This window comes from Haemorhous mexicanus, chromosome 4, assembly GCF_027477595.1.
Source record: "Haemorhous mexicanus isolate bHaeMex1 chromosome 4, bHaeMex1.pri, whole genome shotgun sequence".
Taxonomy (NCBI): Eukaryota; Metazoa; Chordata; class Aves; order Passeriformes; family Fringillidae; genus Haemorhous; species Haemorhous mexicanus.
Window position 1 is genome coordinate 51088258 of NC_082344.1, and position 27970 is coordinate 51116227.

Below are 27970 nucleotides of genomic sequence, written 5' to 3' on the forward strand. Positions count from 1 at the left end.
TTTTGAAAAACCCTCGGTCAATCTTTTTATTTTAGTAGCAGCATGAAAACCTCATGATATATGATACCTTCACAAAAGCTGAAGAAGTTGTTGCCAAAGCAAGTTCCCACCCTTGCTTTGTTGCATACAAAGCAGGTATCTGGCCAACCAGTTTACCAAAATGCGTGCATCTTCCCTCCCTCACAGTGATGGCAGCTCATTCACCAGCTATTACATAGACATTCACAGTGTTGTGCAGCATGGGAGTTGCTCATCCTTAAACAGTGTAGTCTTTTTGGCTGTCAATTCAGTTTCAAGCAACAAACCTTTCTTGTTGGTCTGAATAATAATTTTATTTTCTTCCTCTAATTTTTCCGTTTAAAATATTTAGGCGTGCTCATATGAAAATGATGAATAGGCACATAATTATGTCCATCTTTATAAGATCCAAACCTAAAAAAAATATTCAACAGAGCAATACTATTACAACATTATTTAACCCATGCAATTAAATCATACAACCCCTCCTGTACTTCTGAATGTTCTAGGCAATTTATTTCAGAAACAGGGCCCAACTCTATTAAATGTACATCAGGTTCTATGAACCCTCTCCTTCTAAAGGTCTTTGAGTATACTGGAGACAATTAATTACATTGATTCTGCTCATGCTATAGGCAGTCTATAATTGGAACTCCAGATGAAAAAGCTGAGTGTTGCATTTATCTACTTAAATTCTAAGCTAAGTTCTTCATCCTGATTTTAATGGAGATACAATTTAAACACCCATAGTATCAAAACAGTCAACCCTGTTACAAATACTGTACAACCTGCTTTGGCAAATTATGATGAAAATTCTACATTTTCATGCCAAATTTAAATATGAAACTTTTGACAACTGACTATTATGGTACACAGACTTGCAAAGGTAAAATGGAGCACTTATCAAAATATCAGTGCTAAGTAATATTTAAGAGCAATGCCATTGTATTGCTAAAGAAGTAGAGTTAATCAGAAAAAGTTAAATACATTCCAGTAGGGTGAACATTTTCTGTTTATAGGCAGACAAAAGAAATGAGGACAAGATTCTGTGCTGAAGTCAACTCAGAAAACTGTGAATATGAATGCTACCTGTAGGCAAGTTCCATCATGTGGAAAAGTCTGGGCAAACCCCTGCTTAGACAGGAAACCAGTGGCTGAGTGGTACATAAGAAGTGAGTACACTCCACTCTCAGATGTAGATGAGAAAGTAATATATTCTGCATTATGCATGTTAGGAGTAGTGAACGTGGCATTACTGGGAATTATTCTCTCAGTGGCAACATCTGTCACTAACTTCATGACTCTTTCACTATTAATACTTAATACTAGAATAAATATCTTTCTCTATATATCTCTTCCTTATGCAATACCAGTGGAAAAATGATGACAATTTAGAAATAAATGAGTCTTTTACATTAAAACTAGTCCTTTTTTTTCCTTCTTGACACATGCAACATACTGTCTCAGGCCTTCTTTTTAATTTTTGCTCCAGTTATATGGTATGCTTTAAAATGCTTATGCAAAAAGTATTTAATGTATAAATTGTATTTGATATTCTAAGTGACAGTAAGAGCCCAATCTCTGAAGTGCTGAGAAACATGGAAGACCTTTCATTATCGATCAAATGAGTCACCACACCACTTGGCAAATATCCCTATCAAACAATCTCAGAAATTGCCTGGGTGAAATGAGCATTACTTGCAATTTATGCTGTGACACAACCGACTGATTTTCCCAGGGCATATGCCAAAACAATCGAAAAAATGGAACTGCAAATCAGAAGTTCTTGACTTCTCCCTTTCTGATCAGTTGGGTATTGATCAGTGCCTCTCACTTTAGAAATATTTTGTTCCCAGACTTCTCTTTTACGAGATGCCAGGTACATCATCCCCTTCATTTCCTATGAGACACACTGACCTGGGATTGAAATGGATGTCCTCAGGAACTTGGCTGGGATCAGTGACAATTCTGTCGTTGTCAACATAGCTATCCCCGTGATCTGGGATTCTAAATTTGGCCATCTGGACTTCTGAATCACTTAAACCAGCATGAGATATGCGGGCATAACCCAGCCTGTCAAATATGAGAAGAGTTAGTTTGAAGAAATAACCCAAGACAATTTCGCATTCTTAATGAACATATCTTTTTTTTCCAAGAGCTATGCTTTCACTTATCAACACAATTTTCCATTTCTGTGAATCTCACCCTCAAAAAACTAAAATTGCTCCATAAACAGGATCATAATACCATGTCACAAACATAAAAACTGAAAAATTGTGTTTGACAGTAAAAATAAGTTCTATGTATAAAAACCTTTTTTAAAACTTACAGCTTTAGAGTATGAGTGCAGGTATAAGCTCACTAAATTTTCACTGAAAAGATTTCAATATTCAAGAAAGAAACTCAAGCATCAATTGAATGAATAATGAGAAAAATTCAAATTGCAAATAGAGTTTTAGCTGAGTTTTTTTAGTTGCCTTTTTTTTCTTTTTTACTCAATACTGTTAAGACAGCTATTGAGTTTACAACTTGTGAACACTGCAGAATTTGCATAGTTCAAAAGAAGATGAAGTCCATTTTGGTACAAACATCACCAAGAGAATGATTTACAAGCAATTTGGGATTAAAAGATATGGAGTGCATAGGTCCTGTGCCTCAATGTGTGTTTACACAGTTCAAGTTTCCCCAAAATCCAGCATAAAGATTGGCTGGATTAGATCAGCATTTTGCTTCAACAAACCCTAAAGCATAGTTCAAAATTTGTATCTTCTGTATCACATACAAATTAGGTCTTAGCCTTCACATTTAGAATAAAGGTGAAAAGCCAGAGCTTTGGAAAAATGTAGTTTTATACTACCAAAGCAGAGTAGATCTGCTTTTGACAGAGAATGATGAAACCTGTAATAGCGTCTTTGTGAATTGTATTCAGAGATACACCAGTTGTTGTGACCCTAAGATCAATGTTTCACATAATTTTATGATCGATCCAACTGCCCATAATAATTGTTTAGGAATGTAAGACTCTTCCACAATCACTTACAAAAGATTATAAAACTGATAACCATAAAAATATTTAAGCCTACAAATAGGTGATTCCCTTTAACATACCTTATTAGTCCACGATACATAATATAGCTACACCATCTGTCCCTGTCTGTACTGTCAATATCCTAGAGGGATAGTGAAAGGGAAAAAAAGTCAAATAAATAAGGTAAGTGTTCATCTGGGTAGGCTTTAAATCAGTAACAGGACCAAAGTGTAAACTCACTGCAGAAAAATATTTTGTCTAAAACATTGTAATAAGGCAGAAAGAAAAAAGCTCATTGTTAGACATGGAGAAATCAGACAACTTTTTGGTATCTCCTAATGCAGAGTTCATTTTTAAAACAAAAGAATCACAGAATTAGAGGCTATCTGGAGGTCTCGTACTCCTAACCTTGGTCAAAGTCACTTCAGGCAGGTCGCTCAGGGCCTTATGCAGCTAACTTCTGAATATCCCCAAGGATGAAAGTTTCACAACTTCACCAGCTCCCTGTTCTAATCCTTGACAACCCTGTGACTTTTTATTTCTTCTAATTGACATTTCCCTTGGGGCAGCTGCTGTCCATTGCCTCTTGCCCTTCCACTGTGTAACTCCACCTTCCCTGCAAGATATCATGAGGTAGCTAAAGATTATACTTGAAAATGGGCATGTGTTTTCTTCTCTATTATATTTACCAATTTGAAATATTAAGCTGAGTGTTTCCAATGTATATATTTTCTGTAAAGATGAAGTATTTTAATATTACCTGCACATTTCCATTTTTTATTAATTCAGTATAGTCTCTGGATCCAGGAGCTGAAGTGATGTATCCTAGAAACACAACTTGCTTAGAGCTAGTCTTCAAGAGGTTTGAAACAGCTATTGCTTGGAGTTTTCTGTCCAAGTCCTCTCTAAAAGAAATGGAAAAGACTTTAATACATATACATTTTAGCTCACAATCTTTGTGGTATGATATAGTAAACCACAAAGCAATCTGGTACCATTTTGTTGCTCAATATTAGAGAGCATGAAAGTTCACAGAAAGCTCATTGATTCAAAATTATCACTACATTTGATAAAAGCCACATGGTCATGGTAGATGCAATTCACATTCTCTTTCTCTCCATTACAGGAATGACATTTTCTATTACTGTTTTGTTTTTAACACTGATATCATCACTAGGAAATGGGAATGTTGGTGTTTTAGTTATCTAAGCCTTTGTCTCTGCTTGCACTTAAAATTAAACTGTGCTAGAACAATGTGGTGTGTAGCAAAGAACTCACACGCTAGAGAAATTTTATTATGGATAGATCATGGTAAATAAAGTCTTAAAGTCTGTGTCCCATAATTTATGAAATGTAACCAGGGTTACATCATCCCATTAGCACTACTTAATTACATTTGGCATGTATTTCACATCTCTTTTACAAGATTTACACAAGAGTTCCAACATGACCAAAAGTGAGAGAGAGTGAAGTAAGTGGAGCCTGGTAAAATACTTCATTGGATCCCATTCCCTGTCCTTGGATTTGTCATAAAATAATGAAAAAGCAGTTCTCTTTCAATGAATCTTCATGTTAATGACTTGAAATGGTTGTGTAAATCATATTGTCTTCTAGATTTTGATAGTCTGGGCTAGCAGTAGAAACATTGACAGAGAGAGCTGATTTTGGAACCTCTAAACCCTGAAGAAGACAACAATTTAAGTGCAGCTACGCTTTCTAAATAGTGGTACTTCTGACTGAAGCAACTGTATTAGGGAGAAAGAGCACACAGACAGGAGACAAAAAGAACCCCAAACACTTAAGTAGAAGTCTGACCTAGGTATATATGAAGTTGCCTGCTCAGCTAGCTGCTCTTTCCAGAATGCAACTCTCCAGAAAATGGGATCTTTTAAAGGCACAGGCATAGTTATAGTCCCACATTTTAAAAATCCTATTTAAAAACAACCCTAGTTATCCAGTATTCTATAGTCTGTCAATGTAAGCAGCAGAAGAAAAAAATACTAAAAATGAGCAGTTATGTGCAGTATTTAGTTACAAATTCATTCCTCTCTAAAACACAATCTAATTTGCACTCATTTCCCATGTGTCTCCTCAAATTTTCTCTTTCATCTTTATCTCATTTCTTTGCAAGGGGATAATACAGTGTTATTTTCTTCTACTTTGACAAATAGTTTCTCAGACAGGCAAGTCTAATCATCCATGTGAGGCACAGAATTAAATTCTTTTCTAGAGTTAAAAATGGGGAGTGATTTCTGACAATTATATTTGTTTAATAAATGGGAAATCTATAAACAATTTGCAGGTTTGGTGCAGTTTCTACTCAGGGGAAGAAAATGGGATACAGAGAATTCCTCTGGCTTTCTGAGCAGCTTCTTTGTGTTATAATATTCTGCACCCTATCCATAAATTTGCTGCTCCATTAATTGTAACAATTTTTTTTTAAATTCCAGATCTTACTACATAGCCACAAACATACTAGATTTCCCATGAAATATAACAGAAATAACAGCTACATGGAGCATTCACAAAAGGATCTCTTATTAATATTCATTACACACAGGTAATCCAAACATTGTTTTCAAGAACTGAAATATATACCTTATTCTTTTTCATCACTTATTTGATTTATAGGTATAATATTGCTTTTCTGAATTCAGAGATCAGACTTTCTATTTCCACTTGCATACTCTCAGAAAGACACTGATGGATATTTTGCTGCTGTTTCAACACTGTCCTTTCTTGGAGGTTTCAGATGTATTACTTTTTTTAAAAAAATACAAAACAGTATTCTATTAATGCTACCTATCTGTAACTGTACCTATCTGCACTCATTGTCGAATGTAATACATCTATTCCACATGCAAAAAGTCAGAAGGATGCTGTCCTGTGCTGAGGTGCATCTGCAGCCCTATCATTTGTTGTGACTTTGCAGAACTGTATCTTTAAATCCCTAGTAATTCAGATAGTAGGTTCAGCTGAGTTTTGCATGACACATTAAAAATGCTTCAAAATTTTAAACCACTAGTTTAACCAATTTTGTTTAACCAAAACTGTCACAGTATTTCTTCAAATGTGCCCAGCTAGAACCAGTATGACAGCAGCAGATTTTAAAGATTACAAAATAAATCCTGTAATTTACAAATTACATTACATGACTTTGTACACTCTATGTAAAAAAAAGTGAAATACACACTCTTCATTTCCGAAGTGAGCAACTACAAAATCAACCAGCTTCCCTGTGAAGTTGACAGTCAGGGAGATGGCAGGTGCAATCTCTCCCTCTGGAGATGGAAGGAGGTGATGGGTTGATTTTACAATTGGATACCTGGACAGTGCCATAATCCTACATGAGGAGAGGTAAAAAGTTACATTTTGTGATTCACAAGCACCAAAGGTGTGAACTAAGCAGATAAATGTGAGCAGAAGATTAACAGTCACTGAAATAGAAAACTATAAGACCAGAACACAAACCATGTCTAGTGGATTTTCCTCAATATAGAAAGTTTCCCTCTAAAATACTGCTTAACTACATGTCTAAAAATATATTATCAAGTTAATTCCTACACTAAGAAATATATTTTCATAAATATTAATTCTTTCACTGAGATTTTCATGATCTGTATTTCAGACAAAAAAGAACTTTATACTACCAGAAATTAAAAGGTATTTTATTAAAAGTAGAAGTAGGTAGAAATATATCTTTAAAATGAGAGATTTCTCTTTTTTTTAGCTTCTGTTTGGACATTTTGCAACAGGCTTTTCAATGTATTTCATTAATAAAATCTCAGAGAATTACCTCTCTCCCCCATTCTGTCTCAAATAGACAGGGTCTGGAAGAAGAAAATTACAAAAAGCCCCCCACATATGTCAAAAATTAAATGGCCATAGCAACATCAGTAGGAAGTTCTATCTGCCACAGAGATATGTATATCCCTCTGAAAATAAAAAGCCACATTATATGCCAGTATTTTTCTAGAGGACAAAGATGTTTAAAGATATGCAACTGGTAGGTGGTCAAGCATTAAGGTAAAATTAGACACAAAATATCTGGTCAAGCAGACATGCACCTTTCTATTCCCATTTCCCATTATACAGCCCAAGCTAGATATGAATTCAAAATTTCTCATACCTCCTGATGTGCTGCATTTTCCAACTGCTGTCACATTTTTAAGTCTGCAATATAAAATTCTCATAGCCCAAACCAAAATAATGTGAAAAGGGCATCAGGTGCAGCACTTGGAATGCTAAACTTCCAAATCTGTACATTAAAGGGTAGGATGCCATTCTCTGCATCACCAAAACCAAAGCAGCTTATGGAGGCAGGCACCAACATCTGATCGTGTTTAGCAATGAGAAAACTTCATCCACGTGTTGAATCAAAGCCCATTGCTAAAGGACAAGCTTCAACAAGTGATTATAGTAAGTACTATTCCAACTATTCTTTGCTTCTGTATTAGTGCAGTTTGTATTGGGCAATATGATTACATCTATTTATTGTCACTGCGCATGTAAATGTGACTCACCCCCAGGTGTGATCTCTTGTACTTGGACCAAAATCTGTGTAAAATCCCAGTCTTTCTCCTAGCCACATGGTTGGATCATGATTTCCAATGAATGGTTTAGAGGCATCACTCTCTATAATAGTGATAAAATCTGCTTCTAGGATGGAAGGACAAAAAGAAAATAATTTCACATTTATAACTGTTACCTAAAAATGGGACTTATAAAAAACTACAAAATGTCATTATTTTGGTTACAGAGAGATAGACACAAGCCCTTCAGGGGTCAGTCAAGGCAAATCAATGCTGGCAACAAAGTCATGCCCAAACTTTTGGCTAATGCAGGCCACACAAACTCTGATGAAGATGCACTTAGTGTCTGCTGGCCATGGCTCATCCCTGGTGCATAAGCAGAGACACAAGAGACTGCAGAATACAGCTGGCCTGAGCGGACCTCGTGCCATTTCTGAAGCATTAGAGACACCGTGCACACACAGATTAACTGCACAGTAGCAAGTCTACTGCTTTCAATTTGATGAACAAACACTACATAGCACATCTGCACTTCCCTTCATCTACCAAATCCTATTGGGCTTTAAAAGGTCCTGTGCAAGACACAGCTGGTTACTGTTGCCAAAATAATTATTCAGCCCAGAGCAACCTTGCATCAGCCCCAAGGCATGGTAACAGAAGGGTTTGCAGCTCCAGTGAATTACTGACCATCTGCAGCCCCCTCACTTTCTCAAAGCACTGTGGTCCCTCCCTGTTTACATGCAGAGGTGTAGTTTTGCCAGGGGAACATGATGGGTTCCCCTATATTTTAACTGCAGGATAGAGGAGAACTATGCAATTCCTTCAGGAGCTGGCATCTAACAAACACCTGCCCATGCCTGAAGGAAGGTGGGAGTCTGCAAGCTGTCTCCAGGATGGCTGAACTATTCAGACTCAGCTTGAGCAGCAGGTCAGTAGAGCTGCAGCAGTAACAAGTGCTCCAAGTGCTCCCTTCTTGCTGCAATTATGCCACTCTTAGAGTGTTCCCCTACACAGGAAGGCAAATCAAGTCACCATTTCATCCACAGCCCATCCATAAGGAATTATGACCATCCAGCACCACAGAAGACTTTTTGCTTTCGAAGTATCATATGCAGGAGTGTAAAGCATTGTAAGGAGGGAAAATGGGGGCTCAGAGTTCTTAACTGGATTCCCAGGTTTTTCCTTCTACATCATTAGCATACATGCTGATCACAGAAACAGTAACTGAAACCATTAAGATGGGTTGATGTTGGATCCCTCCAGGGCAGACAGAAATTCCAGTCCCAAAAGCCATTATATGTTGCATCTTCACCTCCAACAGAGAGGTGAGCCCAAGGAATGCACACCACCACACCTACCACACCTTTAAAGACAGCTCCTACCCTAAAGCAGATAGCCACTCTTTTCTCTATGGCTCTCAAAATCAGAAACTCTTCTTTTAGGAATTTCTAGATGAACTCTGAATGCATTTACTGACAATGTTAATGTAGTATTTTTTATAACAATATGCATGTAATATAAAACTCCAGAATACTGTTTCCACCTATTAGAAACTATGATTTATTAATTTATATTTTGGAATTTGCTGCCTTTTTGACTTACCAATTGTCTTTTTTAGAAGTGATATTTTATTACCCTAAATAAATGCCAATGGACATAACAAGGTAATCACTTTTTCTAATATTCATTAATTTAAACTATAGGTACCAGAAATGAATGCATTCATCAAAATTAATAAATAAATATGCAAAGATTAAATAACCACCCAGATATGAACTATGGAATCAGTTATGCAGAAGAATGCTCCAAATTTCAATTCATTAAATGTCCTGGCTATTTTCTCATATCACCAGATAGCCAACACAGCCCAGCTCTCTGAACCTTTGATCATGGGAAAGTGAAGTGAAGTGAACAAGGTTAAAATCAGCCTCTTCACTCTTCACTAACTCCTGTGTATCTCTGCCACAAAATCAAGACTTGCACAGGAGCACCATTTTATTGCTTGGGTCTGTAAAGCCTGAGCTGCTCAGGAAAATACTGTGGTGGACCGGAGAGCAACAAATGCTGGAATGGCAGCACAGACATTTGCTAATTCCCTGAACTGCTTTTGACGTTAAACTGTCTGTCCCCTGTCTACCCTATCTCATGGGTACTGCAGGAAAAGAGTATCACCTACAAGCGCTACTGGCCAATTCCTTTCAATGCTCTCTGTAACAGCACTCATCTGGAGACCAAATTCTTAATTTCCTATAGCTAATTTTCCAACCAAAATCCTGCCCATGAGCAACAGTTTAGACACTCTTCTTTACAGTGAAATCATGACAACCAAGCTACAATCACTTCTTTTCCTGTAAACATTGCACTGGTTCAGTGATGGAAACAGTCTTGTATGTTTCTTCTCTGTATTAATGGTTAAGGGCATTGGAATTTCACACCCTTTAGGAATTATATAATGCTTCACATTTAAAAAAACCCACATAGGAGTTATAAAACATTGTATTTTATCCAAAAGTATATTTATGTTTGTAAATACCATTGTATTTTATCTAAAAGGATATTTCATTTATGCAAAGAATTTCTCTATAGACAAGTAACTCATCAGCAATATGAGAAGTAAAATCCAAATAAGAAATATAATGTTTCCTCTGATCAGAAACCTCTTTAAAACATATTAAACAAATTATCACCTCTGCAAATGGATTTTTGACTGAAGTGATTGTATTGGAACAGTTCACAAATTGAGGAGAAAACCACGAAACATGGGTTCTTGTTTTAATGCAAAAATGGCCTCAGTTACCAAGGTGTTTTCACTTGTCTCTTCAGATGAATTCTCCCAAATATAAATGAAGTAGGGGGAAAAGTTACCTGTCTGATTAAGCAAATTAGCTGCTCCTTCCAAATTAGACCATCCTTCATTGTCATATCCAAATCTAAAAGGCCAGATCATAGCAGAGAAATCTCTTTTTGGAACCTCAAAAAATAAATGGAAAAAAGTAAAATAAAATTTGAATTTTAGATATTATAGCTTTGCAGTAAACAGCACCATACACATGGTGCCATAAAAGACATACAAGAAGACATGTTTTAACCAATCTATTTTCCTAATAAAGCTATCAGAATTAAAAAATACTAAATCTGCTATTAACAAGGGAATAAAAGTCATCATAGTTCAAATGAATTTGTACAAGTAACAATAAACAAATGAAGAGGAAAGAGACAATGCATTTTTTCATCTTACTAAGAGGAACTGACCACTTTTTGCCACACAATAAGGCAAAACCTGAATTAATTGAAAAAAGAAAGCCAACCATATAAATCTGTGTGCATTTGTGAATCTAACACTAAACTCCACGACTGTTAACCAACTTGTTATTTGTTACCTTTGCAATACCTATTTTCTTGCAAGATAGAAAACGGGAATCTTCAAATTTTTATCCAATTTCCATACCTAGTCTAAGTCGAATCTATGTCAACCAACTTTTCAGAGAGCTTCAATTCAGAGTTAAGATATAGTATAGAACCATAGAATTCCTTCACCTGGAAGAAACCTCAGGAAGTTATCTGTTCAAACTCCCCCTTCATGAGATCAGAAGGCTAACAGCATTGTCCAGTTTGAATACCATTCAAATAAACTAATTTATAAAAGTAATGCTCAAATTGAACATATGAGATGTGAATCTCTCAAATTTTCAAAATATTTTTTCCTTCATAGTTTCACTATAAATCTCCAAAGACAAAGACATGTCAATTTGACACAAATTCATAAATTAAATTTTTGCATCTTCATTTATGCATTAGTTTTTCTGAAAATCTGGTTGCAAAGATTTCTTCAGCAACAATTAACGCACCTAAGCTATTACACACACATTTTATGTATATTTGAAAGTTACCATTCTCATAAACACCCTACTCACCCCTTGGCCCAACTTCTTCTGGTAAGTTTTATAACGTAAACCCAATCCAAGCAAGCCAACACCAACAAACAGCCACAATACTTGAAATAGAAAAACACAGAAAAATGGTTTTAATTCCAGAAAAAACATGTTATTATTGCTGTTAAACAGGACACTGATTCTAAGGTGTGCTATTCACAGGATGAGAGATGTGTCCATTTCAGTGACAACACCAGATCAAGGCAGTATCTATGCATGCAGAATGTGTATATATGTGCAAATACACTCTCCAAAATGCAACATGCTGAGCAGACAAAATGTACAAAAAAATCCTTGAAATAGTTATGAAAAAATTACAACTACTGAAGAATTCTTTACAGGACGTGAGTAAGAGCATCATGTAAACTCTTCTGTGTTTTCCTCTCTCTGTGCAAGTATACATTTGTAGTATGCAATTTTTATCTTATATTAACAAAATGTGTGGAATAAAATTTAGTTTACTTTACAAGCCTTTAGATGTCAGAAAGATGTGGCTCTTGCCAGACTTACAGAGTGGTCATTTGTTTGACGTACTCTTGGAAAGACAGTGCAGCTTCATAGAAAGCATGTTCAGAGCTTTCTAATTGCTCCTGCAGCATTATAAATAACCACAGTGTGCACATAAGAGCTGTGACCATTCAGCATAATTTAATTTGATGATCCAAGCCCTCTGCATTTATTTCATTTACACAGTAGCATATGCTATCTACAATGATTTCAGCAACTCCAGTTTATTCTTTCATACATTCAAAAAGATATGAAATTATTTTAATGCAAGTTTTCTGGAATGGTTTTGTGTAAACTTCAAATACATTTTATAATGGAAGATGTCAGAAAGAAGGACATGCTGTCTATATTAGCACATGTCAAGCAATTTCATACTCTGCAAGTCACAAAGGTTCTTAGAGTGGAAGCTGAGAAACAGTACAAGTGTGGGCATGATGAGGAAGTACAAGAGGCACTGTTGCAACATTACAAGGTTAGCTGAGCAAGGGCTGTGCTTTGTGACAGGTAGTATTTTGAAATATTAATTTACTTCTGTGAAATGTTTCTTAGCGATAATATTCAAACCACTTGAAATGGTGCTCATGTTGTCTCTGACACACAAACTCTAACAGGCCACATGCTTTTGGCTCCTGAGTATACAGGGTAAAGATCTTCATAAAGATTCCAGAAACAGCTCTGAAAAACTGTGAAGCACTATTGTCTTCTTATTCCAAATGCAGCAAAATGTACATAAATGGCAAGTGATTTGATTCTAAGTCACAGAAGAAAAGATGCAGGAATTGCTATCTTCAGCATCCTAATCTCCTTAGGGTTACCACGCCCTCATGCCTAGCACTTTGTTCCTCTACCAAACTTTGTGCTACTGACAGGCATTTTTCTTTAGAAACAGTAAGCTGGCAATGAAAACAAATCAGGGACTCAAATGATTGTAGAGAAATAGTTGAAAATATTTGTATGCTTCAAAAGCCAAAAAGCAATAAAACCTCAAACATTTGATTTTCATTTCTCTTCAAAACCTAAGGAAAAAAGCAGACCCCATACATATAATCTGAAAATCTGGGATCCCTAGGCATAGTTGAGGGGCAGCAGATGACAATAGCTTCCTGAGGACAGGTCTGGTCAGAATGCACATCCAGCTTCAAGCATTGTGCTGCCAGCCACAGCAGGCCTGCAGGACAGCCTCCTCATGCAGGAGAGTGTCACACGTACAGCAGCTCAAGGCCAGCCAGTGCCGCCACACTGGCAGCCAGCTCACACAGCCTGGCAGTGCTGTCACACCAAACTGCTTCAAAATCGCCGTACCGCATGGCTGGGAAACCATTCACATCTTTTGTACACACCATGTAAATTCCAAGATCCAGAGAGGCCTCCTCCTCAACCACTAAAACAAAACCACCAATGATGCTGAATCCATTTTCACATTTTGGTTTTTGCCCAGTTTCTTGTCTCTGTTTAACACATTCCATTAGGAATAGCCTCTATCAGTCACAATCACAGTGAGTCAGCTCCTCCAGTAGTATATGTCATCATTAACCTGGAACTAGGGAAACACCAACTACCAGTCTAAGACTAGCACCAAAAAAACATTTCTAAAACATCTGAGAAAATACTCCACAGTGTTATTTTTTTTTTCCCAAACAGTATTCCTAGAGTCATGGAGAAAAAGAACTAAAATTATACTTACGTAGTTTAATATAGTTTTTACTCCTTTTGAAGAATGGTTTTTGATTGCTTTTCACTTCAAAGACAGAGCTAAGGTCTTTCTTGGGTCCTGTTAGAAAGTCTACCCCAATACATAACATTATAAAACCTGTAAAAATATAAGTGATTAGTTTTTTCATAGACCTTTAACATATTCAACATTGCTCATAAACAGGTTTTATAAACTCCCAGCTGTTGTGTTACAACATAACAACCTTATGGTTTCAACAACAAAGAGGATTCAAAGCAAAAGGCAGATAAATGCCATACCTAATGAGGCAATGCAGGAACTATGAGATTTATTGGAAGCACTCTCAAGTAAAAACTGATTTGCAGTGCAGTTACAGGGTATTAGGTCCAAAAAGCTAACACATGGCAGATTATTTATGCTAAAAGCCTTCCAGGCCCTGTTGATGGCTACAACTCTCAGCTGAGCCCACTGTTTTCAAAATCTACTGAAACTAACCTGGACAAGAACAACTGAGTTATACCTACATATTACAGAACCTTAAAATAACAGCTTGATGAAAAAAGTACATTGATGATTGCACATATCCATTATCTTTGACAATGAACTGCTCTGTCACCAAGATAAAAGCAACAAATTTTTTATATAGGAACTACAAAAGCAATTGCTCAACACTTTGTTATAAAACAGTGCAAGCAGACTGCAGCAGGCTGGAAGTCAATTTAACATGGCAGCAACTTGTATTCTGGAACTCCAGAAACAACAGAAATAGTTCTGCTTTTTAAGAGCAGAAAACTAAACACACATACAGACACATTTTAAAAGCTAGTAAGCAACTTCAGTGCACCAACTGTTGCAATGAGTGGGGATAGTATCTTTTCAATATGTAGCTCAGACTAATAGTACAAGGTCTTTTCCAATCCCTAATGAGATAAAGAATCCAATTACTTTCAAAAAAAGCATGGGAGGATAATGAACTGGATAAGAGCTCTGCTGGAGAAGATATATGCCCTTAATATCTTTGTGGCATACTTAATTAATTATAGAAGCTATATTTTACTTCAGAGAAATAGCTAACTATTACTCAGTATTTTTTTATTTCCCTTACTTGTTACATCAGCTGTAGTGAAAGTTTGCAAACCAGGACACTCGGTCTAGAACAATGAAGGGAAACAACAAAACCTTTCTCAAAGGGTGACTGATTCACAGCCATTAAAGTTGATGGAGATCAGGAATCTGACCCCTCAGCATTATATCACCTCACAGTGAAGCAGCACAGAAGTTTTGAATTTAATGATCTTACTTTCATTGTCACTTTTTGTGGTGCAGTTCCCTATCCAAACTGCAGCAAGAGAAAGGCAGAACATTGAACAGGAGAAGAAAGCAAGAAATAGCACTTGCACCTGGAAGAAACCAGAAGAAAATTAACAGTTTGCCAGAAAGCCAAGCTGTAAGAGTAAAAGCACAGCAACATATACCCAGTCTCAAGGTATAATCTTTGATAAGCATGGGATGGCATCAAAAAGATAGAAAATGCATTCCCAGATGGAAGTTAAACTCATGCAGTGCCATCAGCTGAGATCTGTTCCATTTACAGTTGTCTTTACCAAAGAGAAGATTAGGGCCATCTCTCGGCTACTACCCAATGATCACACCAGGTAAATTAATCACAAGTGTGCATTTCAAAGGAAGTAACAGAGAGGAATTTTGAATAAAAGTATTTCTTTTGTAAAAGCATTACTCAAGAAAGCATTTGACACTCCTCTACCACATGCTTTCTTCATATAACTTCAAAAATTAAATTTAATTACCTAAGATAATTGTTTCTAAAGACTCCTCAGAGTGCTTTCAGAACAAAGAAAGTAATGCAATAATGGAATTAAATTCTCCTAAAACACAATGAACTGAAATCCCTCATGTGAGTGTTGTAATATAAGAGACACACATGAAAAGTAAGAAACTGGAGTGACACAAAGTATTTGCAAAGACATTTATGAAATCTGAAACCTTTGGAGCAACAAGTTAAGCCCAGCGTTCATTAATCCTTTCCAAATAAAATATACTAATGCGTCACATTTTTTAAAATGTCCCACACAATGAGCCCAAGACAATGTTTGGCATTGTTTAAATATAGTTAGTGAAATATGCCATTGAAACATGTTAGCACCTATTGCAAAAATATTTCTGGAGACAAAACCAGGAAGGGTTGGTTTCCTTTCCACCTCTCCACCCTCATCAAGTCATCATTTTGCTAAAGCCTATATATTTGCTCAACTCAGTTTTTCCTGATTCGCAAATACCTGACAATTTCTTTTCTGCTTGTCCTGTTCACGTGTTTCTGATGCTACAGGCTCATCTGAATGCCGTGAAACATGCTGGTGTGTCCACAAAACATAAGGTAGAGCCACAGGGGAAAGAAGCTCAGGTCTGCAATGTAGACTAGCTAGATCAGCAGGATGCTGCACTTTGCTCTCAGAGCAGGGCTAAATACTGCACTGAATTACATCAGAGTCCCAGTAACTACCCTGTTACCTGAGGCACTGCTGCCTTAGGTAACCAGCATATCTGTGCATTCACACCCTGGACTGTAGCTATATTTTTAAGGTGACTGGGTAACAGATCTCTGCCTTCACTGCATACTTTAGTTATCAGACATTTTTCTTCTTTGTCATTTTCCCTTAACTGAATTCTATTTCCTGTCCACATTTTAGACTATTTCTAACAGTAACGAAACAAGTAGAATATTTTTTGCATGTCTCATTAATTTTTACACTGAAACTCTTACCACAGTAAGTAATTAAAGAGTAACCAAGCATTTGAAAAGACTCTTTATACACTACATACATTTCACATGTCTGTCTGAGGCTAAAGCAAGCGTATTTGTATTTGTTCATTATCATAAATGTACCTAGAAGAAGATGGGAGCTTTCTCTAATGTAAACTCCTCCAGGTACAAATTTATAAGCTGTACACCACACACAGAAGAACAATTCAAGAACGTAGGCAAACATGGCTGTGCTCATGGCTTTCCCAGGATGCGGACAGCTAACAAAGCGCCCAGCTAGTTGAGGCCACACACACATAGTAAAGATACCAAGAATGTTGCCTGCAACAGCAGCACTCCATGTGTGTAGATAAAGGAGGCCAGCTGAAGATGCCAAACCTGTGAAGGGATAGAAAAGAATAGAGTAAGTCTCAGTCAGGTGTATTACCCACCACATTCATTGTCATATTCTGGCTAGCGAAAAAATAGAGTCTGAGAAATATAATTGTGCTTTCCAGCCTTAGAAACTGCATCACTACAAGGACAGGTATTCACAATAGCTAAAGAGAATCTTTTATTTTTCCCAATATCTCATTCTTTTAAACATTGCCTATTCAGCTGAAAACAGTACAGCAAAAAGAGGGCAGAGAAACATCATCAAGAGCCAAAACTGAACAGTTTTTTCTTACAGAGTTCTTCAGCACAACAGAGGAATGATGCAGTTCTTAAGAGAGTTACAGGTACGTCTGTTATAAATCTCTTTTACCATATACAGAAACAATCAAATAGATTAATATAATTTCCTGATCTTTCCCTGTAGATAACAATAGGATGGGCAAGAAAGCAATTATTAATCTTTTACTAACTGCAAGATCCTTGACTTACCATGCTATCTTTGATTTGGGGATTTGACTCTAAACAGAACATTAACAACCACAGAACCTCTCTATAACAAGACAACTTCATTTTAAAACATTATTGTAGATATGAATATTTAATGTGACACCATAAAAGCAAAAAGAAACACTTTTAATACATCAAGGTTCTGAGCATTTTAGAATATAATGTTCGAATCAACTAAAGAACCTTTCTGGGCCTGTTTTAAATAAGCGATGCGTGTACATCAAAAATCAAAAGTTCATGCTTACATTACAATCTGTACACACATTTCTTAACACTAAAACCTGCCTGTTCACACTATTTTACTGCCTGCAGAACTTGGCAAGTAAAGACACAGGAGGCAAGCTTGTCTCCAGGTAGACTGCTTGTTAAATTACAAGTTATTTTGCCTCCTGTGGAATTGAGAGGCTTGTGTCCTCTCAACCCCATAACCCTAGATGTGGCCTTATCATAGAATCACTAAGGTTGGAAAAGACCTCTAAGATCATCAAGTCCAACTGTTATACAGTGCAGGTGGTCAGAACTGAGATGCTGCTCAAGGGAACAGAACCTTAACAGGGCTTCTGAAGACAATAACACTGCTCTGCAATGGCCTGGAAATTTGGCCTGTAACCCTTAGTCAGCTGGTGACAAATGTGTACTGCAGTCAGTGGCAAGAGAAAAGTAGGCTTTGATTAGCCACACTTTTCTGAGATGTGATATCAGGTCAGAGGACTTGAGTAAAGGGAATAAGGTAACAGACAAAAATTCTGCTTAGGATTTGCACCTACCTATAAGAAACAAGGCAAAACTGATGATAGAAGACCAGCTCCAAAATGAAAGCATCAGTCCATGAGCAAGGCCCAACAGAACTGTACCTCTGATACAACAATAAGGAAAAAGAAAACTTGCACTAATATGATTTTTAAAACACCTGATATTAAAAAAAAAAACCTTCTAGATACACAGACAACGGTCCTTGGTAATATATTATAATTATTTTACTTTAAACAAAGCTAAATTTTGTTCATACCCAGCTACATTTTCTTCCCTTTATTGGATGTAAAAAACATCCAGCTGAAAATAATAGCAATTTACTGTAATGTACAAGTGAGCCGTGTTCAGCAGCAAAAGCAGTCCACTGCAATCTTGGTAAAAAAGGCAAAAACAACTCAGAGAAAACAAAAGGGAAGAATCTACCCCAATCAGAAGTATTTTCTTCATGTCAAATACGGAATCTAACACTGCTGTCAATCTTGGGGAGCTCTTTTGTATACCAATTCCAAAATATAAATGCTGTCAACTGCCATCACGTGTACTTTACTCAGAAAAATGAATTTGTTTTCTTTCTAGATTTTGGAACCTGAATGAACCACATAGAGCATTAAGACTATATTCTCACTAATCAAAACTTCTACTGAAGTATATATTTTAATAGTGCACACAGTTCATTAATACTTTGTGCATGTGTCTCTGATCATCTCCTCTCTGAAGCCAACTGCTCGACTAATTTACTGCATTCAGAAGTCCTTGAACCTCAGCCCTAATCTAAAAATTGTTTTGAAATGTGGCAAACCAAGATTTTAGTGCTGAAATAAAAATAATTATGTATCAGAAAATTTTAAGGTCTGGACAAAATGCTCAGTGATATCTCAAAGGAAGAATGAATCCTCTGTGTGAAGTACCTTGTACCCACTTTTTTCTGTCTTATACCATCATCAGGTTGAGTTTTAACTTGTCACCCACTACAGCACTGGATTTTCATTACAATTTTGTAGTAATCATCATCATCATCATCATCATCATCATGCACTTACCCGTATGGATTAGGATCTGGACCTGTATGTGGATGTCCACTTACTGCCCATCTGGAAATTAAGGAAACCTCCCCAAATATCCACAGAGTGAGGAACATAAGGCTGCCAAAAGCAATCCCTGATAAAAACCAATGAGGATGGGAAGCAGTCTCTCTAATCGCATTAGCAGTTTTGTTTGTTTCTTGTTTCCTCTTGTCTCCACCTAGAATAAGAATAGAAATACAGCCAACCAAACTGTCAAATCCTATTAGCAAGAGTTACTGAGAAAAAGAAATAGCCAAAATCACAAATTTACTAGAACAAATTACATCCACAAAAGCTAATTTATCTGATTAGGTTTGTGTTATCAGAAATTGATAATAAAAAAAAAATCTTTTCTAACAACCCGAGGTCTGTCAAGAAAATGTACTCACCTTAAGTGTTCCAAAAATGCCAACCTGCTCATCTGATTATTTTCCATAATAAAATTTTAAATGTTTAAACTGGCTTTGAAAATCAGCAGAAAAGTTATTCATTTGTTCAGAGGCTTCTGTTCTCTGAAACTCTAAACTCTGATAAGAACAAAACCTGACACTTCCAAATAAGCCAGAAATAAACTCCCTTCCTTCTCCTTTTTTTCCATGTGCTTTAGAACCTCTCTCATCTAAGGAGACTTTAATTGCATAGACATATCCTTTTGTCACCCACAAACAAGACAGATTTCCTTCCTAATCACCTGCAGCAGATTCCCTAAATTCTGATGAAAGCTCAGGCTTAATTTAGATTGTGTAATGCAAGTTTACACACAATATGCATGATGCTAATTTATACCCGTTTACACATAGATAAGGTTTTATCTTTCAATTAATTCATTAAGGTTATACTGAGAAGGAAGGAGATTCTGAGGATTTAACATGAGCTGCCTTAACTAACCAACCCAACCTTGCTGTCTTCCTTGGCAATACCATCTATACAGCTTAGCCTATGCCAGCCCCCACTACTGTGTACTCTGCGCAAACACTCCAAGAACTTGGGCAAATTTAACTGGGACAACTTGTCCACTCCTCCAATTCTTTCTGTTTATTTTCACATATCAGCTGTTCCCCAGTTACATCTCCCCTTCTCTGTTAAAAGATATGCACTGGCAGAGAAACTCAAAGTGCAAACTGAAATAACAAAATAACAAAAACACCCAAATGTTTCACGCTGGAAAGACAATAATTCATTCTGATTTTATAGGTCTAGCTCATGCCTTTGTTTGTGTTACTGTCATATTGTTGGCACTGCAATAAGGAAAAAGAGGCAGTTCTGGCACCAAGTTACTACCACTTGTATGAATTATGATACCAGTTCTGCCATATTATGGGCAGATGGAAGTACCCCACGACTTCTAAAACCTGCAATGCTCATGCAGGCGGTCTAAAATCAGACTGTATTGGGGAAAAAAATCAAAGAATCAAAACCCAGTGACACATAACTAGGTATACTTTAGGCTCTTTTCATAACCACCATCTTTGCTGTAATATACTTACCTGAATGGATTTGCTCCACTGCTGCTATGAAACCAATTGTCAATATGACAGTATTGGCAACTTGTGAGCTCCAGACTGGATTAAGTGATGTGTACCAGATACGGAGAACAAGGAGCATTATCTTGCCTAGCATGAAGCCCCATATCCTGATGAACCTATAAGAATCAGTTTTTGAAATAGTTAGACATTTAGGAGATTTAGAGGAAAAAAAAAAAAAAGAAAACATCTTTTAATATAAAGAAACATCAGTTAAATTCCATCAGTGTAAGAAAATACCTTTGTAAACTGTTTCCTGACCACCATGTCACTGTTTGAACCAGCAATGAAGAAGAAACACCAGCAGCCAAGATGAGCAGTCTAATTGAAGCATTTGGTGCATGGTATGATGCTAAGCTTCCTACAAACAAATACACACACACAGAGCTTACTTTAATGATCAGTAGAGACCCGGTGATAAGGATTTCCTGTGCATTAGGTCAACATTGTCTGTAATTTGAATAGCTACACCACTTATCTGAAAACACATGGCACTACACATTTTTAAACTAACCAAAGAAATGTAGGTATGCATACAAACTGGGTATACGACTTCATAGCAGTCATAATTTTCAAGGAAAAAAATTATATGAAGCAATTGTCCAACAGTCAAATTGATTGCTTTTATTAAAGTACTTATGGTGATTGATTCCATAGAGAGGATATATGGATATCTAAGCATATACAGATATTCTTCAACCATGCACTTAGATAACTCAAAAGCCATAAAGTTTTATGTACTGTGACTGTTCCTTTCTAAAAAGGATATGGCTTTTGCTACAGTGCACTTACAAAAGTAAGTACACTGTGGCAAAAGCCACGTTCTTTATTATACAGGAGCAGTCAGCATACATAGCACAGGGATTAGTAATAACTGCCTCAGAAGGGGTGAACAAGGCTTTCTCTGGCTCAGTATCTGGTCTCAGAAGTGGTCAGTACCAGCCTGTGCCAGTTTATTACTGAGAGTTACCACTTTCCCAGCCACTGAAAGAGAGCACTTGCATACTCCTTTGCTGTTTCCTAGGGCACAGTGACCCCACATTACCTGCAGTTTTAAACTCTGCTAACAGGTTTCCAATTCAAGTGACAATGGACCGCATACATTCTCGTAACTTCAGTCAGTGTGGCAAATTCTGGCCCAGGACCAATGACAAACAGCAGGAGAAGCAGCAACACTGTTATGATACCAGCCATTTGCTAAGTGAGTATGAGTCAAACTTGAAGAGATGTTAAGCAAGTAATGCCAGAAATGGCGCTGCAGATTCTGGCAACACGTGCTAGGAATCTTCCAACTGTTTACCTGCTCATTCTGCTCAGAGTTATAGATGCAAAGCTTAGAGCCAAGATGATGAACAAGATCAGTGTGCAGTGAAGGTGTACTTGCATGAACTTCAACAGAGGTTTCATGTACAGCACACACAGATTTCTGTCACTAAATTGTGCTGGCAATCCATAAACCTGCCTCTTCAAATATTTCATCATGTGTGCTACCCTGATTAAAGGTAGCATGGGTTTGCCAAGTTAGAGCAGACACACCTTTAGTTGCTATGCAAGTACACCCAAGACTTAAATATATCTATCCAAACACCCAAATTTAATGTATGTTGTCTGAAGACACAGATACAAATAGACACTACCACAGGGTACTTTGCTGTTGTTTGTTTGCTTTCAAATAGAACACAAAATCAAGTAGCATGAAAGGATACAGAAATTAGAAGTTGCAGGGAAAAAAAAGCTTCCTGAAAAGGCAGAAAGAAACAAAACAGAAAAAAAATCATCTCCATAAATATTCTGGTCTTAGCTAAGCATGAAGAATTTTCTTATTTTTTGACTGTGAAACTGAAGACTGAGTAGAATGGGGTGGCGCATGCATGGGGTAGATTGTTCTGCCTGACAATTCAACAAGTCCCAGAGGAAGGCCATGGCTTTTCTGAGAAGGAAAAACGATCAGAAAGAGAATGAATAAAATTGTCCCAGTATGAAGGAGGAAAAACACAGGAATAACTGAGAAACGGGAAATCAGCAGCACATAAAAGACCATCATAGGCCTGTCACTGCTCTTTATTTAGCAGAACAAAAATTGCACACTTCTAAGTGATTTCCATATCTTTTGGTAAAGTGATCTAGTAAACACAGCAAGGTGATCTGAAGGATTAACCTTAAATAAACATGGCAAATTTTTTGTTACTGTCACATCTGAAGGAAGGTAAGGTGCAATTTTAAATGCTTATACTCACTCCTACTTTCTAAACTAGATCTTGCAGAAGGCAACATGCGAGGCACTGCTGCAAGAAGCTGAAGAATCAGTTCACTGAAAAGCTTATTACAAAACAAGAAGACAAGTACTAGGATGGATATAATGGGAAGAGCAGGAAAAGAAAAGAACATGGTAAGACTATTCTTCAAGAAAATCAATGACACCAACAAATTCTGCTCAGTTATAGTATTTTTCTAGAGATAAAGAACAAGAATTCTTTTTTATAAAACTATGCAGGGAAAGAAAATAAGATGATCTTACTCTGTCTTCTAGCAGTAAAAGAGGAAAACTATAAATAAAGTTATTATCTGTCTATCATCTTATATTGACAAATGAGGAGCTAGGATCTGCTGCTTGTAAGACACATCACTCAGCAGCAGCATTTTCACCTCTACACAGGATGGAGACCCTTGGAGTTCATCCAGTGTGGCAAACTCTTGCCTCTGAATCTGGCTATAGCTGCCAAACCTTACCCCAAAAAACTTTCAAACAATCAACAAGAGCTAAGATTTGCATCAGTTAGCTGAAACTGAAGTGGGAATACCAGCAAATCTTGGTTTCAAGAGGAGCCTGTGGAATGGGAAACGGGGCATCTATTTCCTGAGTTTAAGATCAAATTTTCATCCTGTGCAGCTGACCATATAAGGGTTATTTCATATTTAGGATGAGCCTATAACCCCTCTACAGGCATGAAGATAGATAGATTTAATTTTAAAAATACATTCTTAGAAGAAAAAACTGCCTCAGAAACTCAAAAAGAATGTTTCACTCACAGAAACTAGCCCCAAGCTGTTCTGTAATGCCTCATCCCTACCCATTGTCACAATTCAAAAAACACCTACTCTGCTGATATTTAAGTGATACTGAAAATACCCTTCCTATTGGGCATCACTCTTACTAAATTAAAAGCTCCTAGAAATAAAAGTGAAATTATATTTTTCTGTATTTATGCAATATAATGGCTACAAAAAATATTTCTCTGACTGTAGCTAAAAGCTTGAGAGAAAAAAAAGAAACCAACAAAACATGAGTATGGGGAGAGTGAGAATTTCTTATTCCTGTCTCTTTTTATAATAGTCTGAATTTTAAGGCAATTTGGAATTTTTATTCTTATGGACTGATACCAAAACAGAATCTATAACTCACTGTAGTGCATACTTACCAACCATAGCCAATCTCAGAAAGGCTAGGACATACTTGTTGTTAGCCAACCTCCAAAAAGATCCAATTGTCAAGAATATTGGGGAAAAGAAGGCAACAGCAAAAACTTCAAGGCCTGTGAGTGCCAGTGTCTGAAGAGGGAAGTAGTAGATCATTGGTGGCAGTGCATGGTAAAGAGACCAAGAAATGTAGCCTAAAACAAGAGCAAACCAAAAAAGGAAAACTCCATCACGTGTTTTCAACAAGATTTCCTGGAGATTACTTAAGAGGTACCATTTTATACCTTCACATATAGACTATCAAATGTATTTGAAAGCAGTTCAAGCAACAACATCCACGTTCTTTGAAGAAATGTTTGTTATTTCAAGTTAAATAAATGCATTTTACGAGGAAATAGAATTATGACAATAAAACAGCTCTTCCCACACTCAGTCAGCAGTTCCTTCTTTGAACCTCAGTGAAGTGCTCAGCTTCGGAAAGGATTAGTGTTCAGAGGGCTGGCTAAATAAGCAGTCCACCCACAGTGTCAGGGCTCCTCAAAGGCAGACTGGTGGCTAAAGGAATTATTCTAGTAAATCGGTGCGCTGTTCTCCCCTGGAGACACCTTATGCGGGCACAGCAGCAGTGCGCTGTGAGTTTCCAGGCTTTGCAGGAGATGCACCGAGCAGACGACACTGCGGGTGCTGGGTCTGGCGACCACCCTGGGCGCCCTGCCTTGAGCAGGGCAGCACAGCACCGCCTCTGCAACACCTGCACAAACAGGTGGCCCGGAGCAGCAATAAATTCTGGCTGATCCGAGAGACAAAAAGCATTCCAGCACTAGAGGAAGAAAAGAACCCGAAGAAGAACGCTCAGACGAGAGCACTATATACTCGTTCCAGAGGGGAGCTGTTCATGGGCGACACAGCTGCACGCAGGTGAGCCCCGCGACGCCCCGCCGAGGCTGCTCAGCTGCGGCCGGCGCCGGCTGGGCCCCCGCTGCCCCCAACCGCGGCCCCGCGCCCCCGGCCCCGGCGGGCGGCACCGCCGCCACCTACCCAGGACACTCTCCGAGAGAACGGCCTTCCACAGGGGGAACATCGCCCCCGGGGCTGCCCGGCTCGGCGGGGGCTGCGTCCCTCTCACCGGGAGCCGAGTCCCGAGTGCCCGGCAGGGCGCGGCGCCGCCGCCCGTTCCGCCTCACGGAGCCGCGTCCTCGGCGGGGGCGGGCAGCCCGCACGGCCGGACCGTGCTGTCCGTGATCTTCACAGCCCCGCCGCGCTGAACGGCCAGGACATCTCGCCCCGCCACTCATGTGCCAGCAGTTTGTCCCCGGAGCAGTCACGGCAGCAAGAAAAATAAAAGCAAAAGTTTGTCATAGCACAGGGTGGCGGGGAAAAGAGGAGCTAACCCACTAGGCAGCCTGTACAAACACAAGGTTGACTACGCGGGGTTCGGGGATGTCCGAATCAGCACTGTGCTCACCTTTGTGAAATGTATGCTGTTCTATAGCAGAGTAAGGACTTCTGATAAGCAATGCTGTCTACAAAAAGCACAAAAGAAGTGTTTCATTTGCTGAGATTCCTGAGTAACTATGTTTGATAATTTTAGAAGAAATCATGAGTTAAAACGAGCCAGCCATGATCACAGCTGCCAAGTTCTGGCAAAAAGATTACAGAAGCAAAATCTCAATTTTAGAATTCGGGGGAGAGGGGCATAAAAAGTAAAATTGTAAATATAAGCTAAGAACTAAGAAGTCCTTTTGCTGTTCGAATATACCATCATCTTAAATTTTAATAATCTTCATCCAGCATCCTATAGAACCACCATCGGTGTCTTCTAATTTGTGTTAAAAAGACTGTCCCATTCTAAATAAACCTTATGGTACGCATTTTCTTTCCCCAGTTTGTGAAACTCTAAATCCATAGGAGTAAAGTATTAACACCTAACATCTATATGACCTATTATTAGCAATAAAGTCTGGTCTAGACCTTTGAAAGGACACGGTAGTAAACTAAATTTTGCCCTAGAAGTCTCAAAGTCAAGTGATTCATTTACCCTTCAATATGACGGGGTTTGGCTATTACAAAAACTCTGTTGAATTCTGGCTGCTATTTGAAAATGTGTTTTTAAAAATGGAAATATGTTTTAAACATCCACACAATAATTAAAGTATTTTGATGGAAAAGTTGACCTCACTAGGGAAGGAAGATTGACACTCACAGATTTAATGAGCTTCTCTGTTTTCTCCAAGTTCCATGTCATTAAAGGCATCTTTCTTTTTCTTCATTATAGAAAAGTCATACCAGAATAGTCACCAAGCTCACTTATCACTGGACATCAGAATTATGTGAGTGATGACACGATTTCATCTCACTGTGGTGTGATGCAAATGGAAGATGAGATCTTTGGCCAGAATAAACCCAGAACATCACTGCTTTTGGAGCTGCTTAGCGGGAGTGTGAGGCTCACAGCATGTATTCAGCAATAAATATAAAAAAAATTTTGCAACCCTTTTTGTAATTACAGTATCTTGCTTCATGGTTCAGAGGTGGAGTTCCAGTAAAACAAGACATGACTGGAATTGCGAACCTGATATGCTTGTGTGGCTTCCATTAAACTCATAATGCAATTAAAATAATGCAAATCCTGACAAATTTACCAATTGTATTCTGGGCACTCTCTCTGAGATTCTTAGTAACTGTTAAGTTTGGCTTTACGTGGCACAAAGTTACATTCTAGTGCTCTCCATAGGGCTGATATATGCATGAGCATCAGAGCAAAAGAGGAGTTTTCAGGTATAACGTCTTAAATACAAAAGTCAATGCTTGCAAGGTGCTTAGTTACACATATATGTGTAGCAATGCCTTCCACTACATTTTTTTGTATTCCTGGCATGCCACAGGTGTACTTGACAAAACTAAAGCAAAAGTATTTGATCTTTATAGGAATACAATTATGTCAAACCAGTCAAGTCAAGAAAACACTACAGTAGAAGCTTCCACTCACAGAACAAGAAGCATTTTCATTCTAGAATAATATTCAAGACACCCCTACCCCAAGGCAGACATAACAAAATTATCTGAATTTAACAGCCCCATAATTACATTGGTTGACAGGAGTAAACTCTTCTAAAGCTAGTGATTGTAAAAAACAATGCTTTATTTGCATTCAAACTGTATGTTTTGAAACCCAAGTAAACACATGGCACTTAAAAGAACTTTCAGACCCCTGTGAGTTGTCCTTAGGTATTGCCTGAGATGCCTGAAATGAGCATGATGTAGAAGCGGAAGCAAGTGCCAGAGAAATGGGGGAAAAAAGCATGAAAGTATGAGCACAGATTAGGATTAAAACTGCAGCTCTGGAAAAAAGCAGGAGTGGCTGAGTTTACAGTTAGGCACTTGTCACAATCACATGGGAAACACAAACACATGCAGGTCCCTGCAAGCACTTTACTGGGTTCTTCACACTGAAAAGGGAAAATCCTGTATCTTAAACATTTCATAATTACCAACTATTCACTTCTTAAAGATAGCCCAGGCCAAGTATAAAATAGAAGTACATCCAAGAATCAGCCAAGACAGAGAGAACTTACATGATTCCTTGCAAGTAGTGAGGGCAGTTTAATGTTTTACTCAGAAGTATGTTGACTGTTTCCTGCTGTGACTTTTCAGTCTTTTCATTCGCCCTTAACTCCTACTCCCATCACCATAAGAACAATGCCCTGTCGTGTAATTCTTACTTCGTTTTCAATGCTCTGTTATGGTTACAAAGCAAGGGGGTGGAGCTTTGTTTCTCAGGGAATTTTCAAGCAATTAACAGGGTTTGATTTTGTAACAGACAAATAAACCACGTTTAACAAAAGTGGTAATAGTTCCTC

General features: G+C 37.8%; 1 protein-coding gene and 1 long non-coding RNA gene across 5 annotated transcripts; one reads left to right on the forward strand and one right to left on the reverse strand.

Annotated features, from left to right (window-relative positions):
* On the reverse strand, positions 1-27833 carry CWH43 (cell wall biogenesis 43 C-terminal homolog). Of its 4 annotated transcripts, none has more exons than XM_059844854.1 (16): positions 27686-27833; positions 24113-24304; positions 20934-21054; positions 20658-20812; positions 19147-19348; positions 18121-18209; positions 16595-16849; positions 13702-13827; positions 11493-11572; positions 10444-10549; positions 7570-7705; positions 6240-6389; positions 3807-3951; positions 3127-3188; positions 1936-2091; positions 1-432 (listed from the first exon to the last, which is right to left on the reverse strand). In XM_059844854.1, exons 2-16 carry the CDS (start codon positions 24264-24266, stop codon positions 345-347), a joined length of 2025 nt encoding a protein of 674 aa, XP_059700837.1. In that variant the 5' UTR covers positions 24267-24304; positions 27686-27833; the 3' UTR covers positions 1-344. The 4 variants fall into 4 exon arrangements, with proteins under 4 accessions (XP_059700837.1, XP_059700839.1, XP_059700836.1 ...); XM_059844856.1 differs by lacking the exon at positions 27686-27833 and adding an exon at positions 25149-25307 and having other exon boundaries at positions 16781-16849; XM_059844853.1 differs by lacking the exon at positions 27686-27833 and adding an exon at positions 25149-25307.
* LOC132326527 (uncharacterized) lies at positions 24300-26601 on the forward strand. The gene is made up of 2 exons (XR_009486256.1): positions 24300-25028; positions 26386-26601. It is a non-coding gene; the product is annotated as an uncharacterized LOC132326527 (long non-coding RNA).
* Positions 27834-27970: the final 137 nt, after the last annotated feature.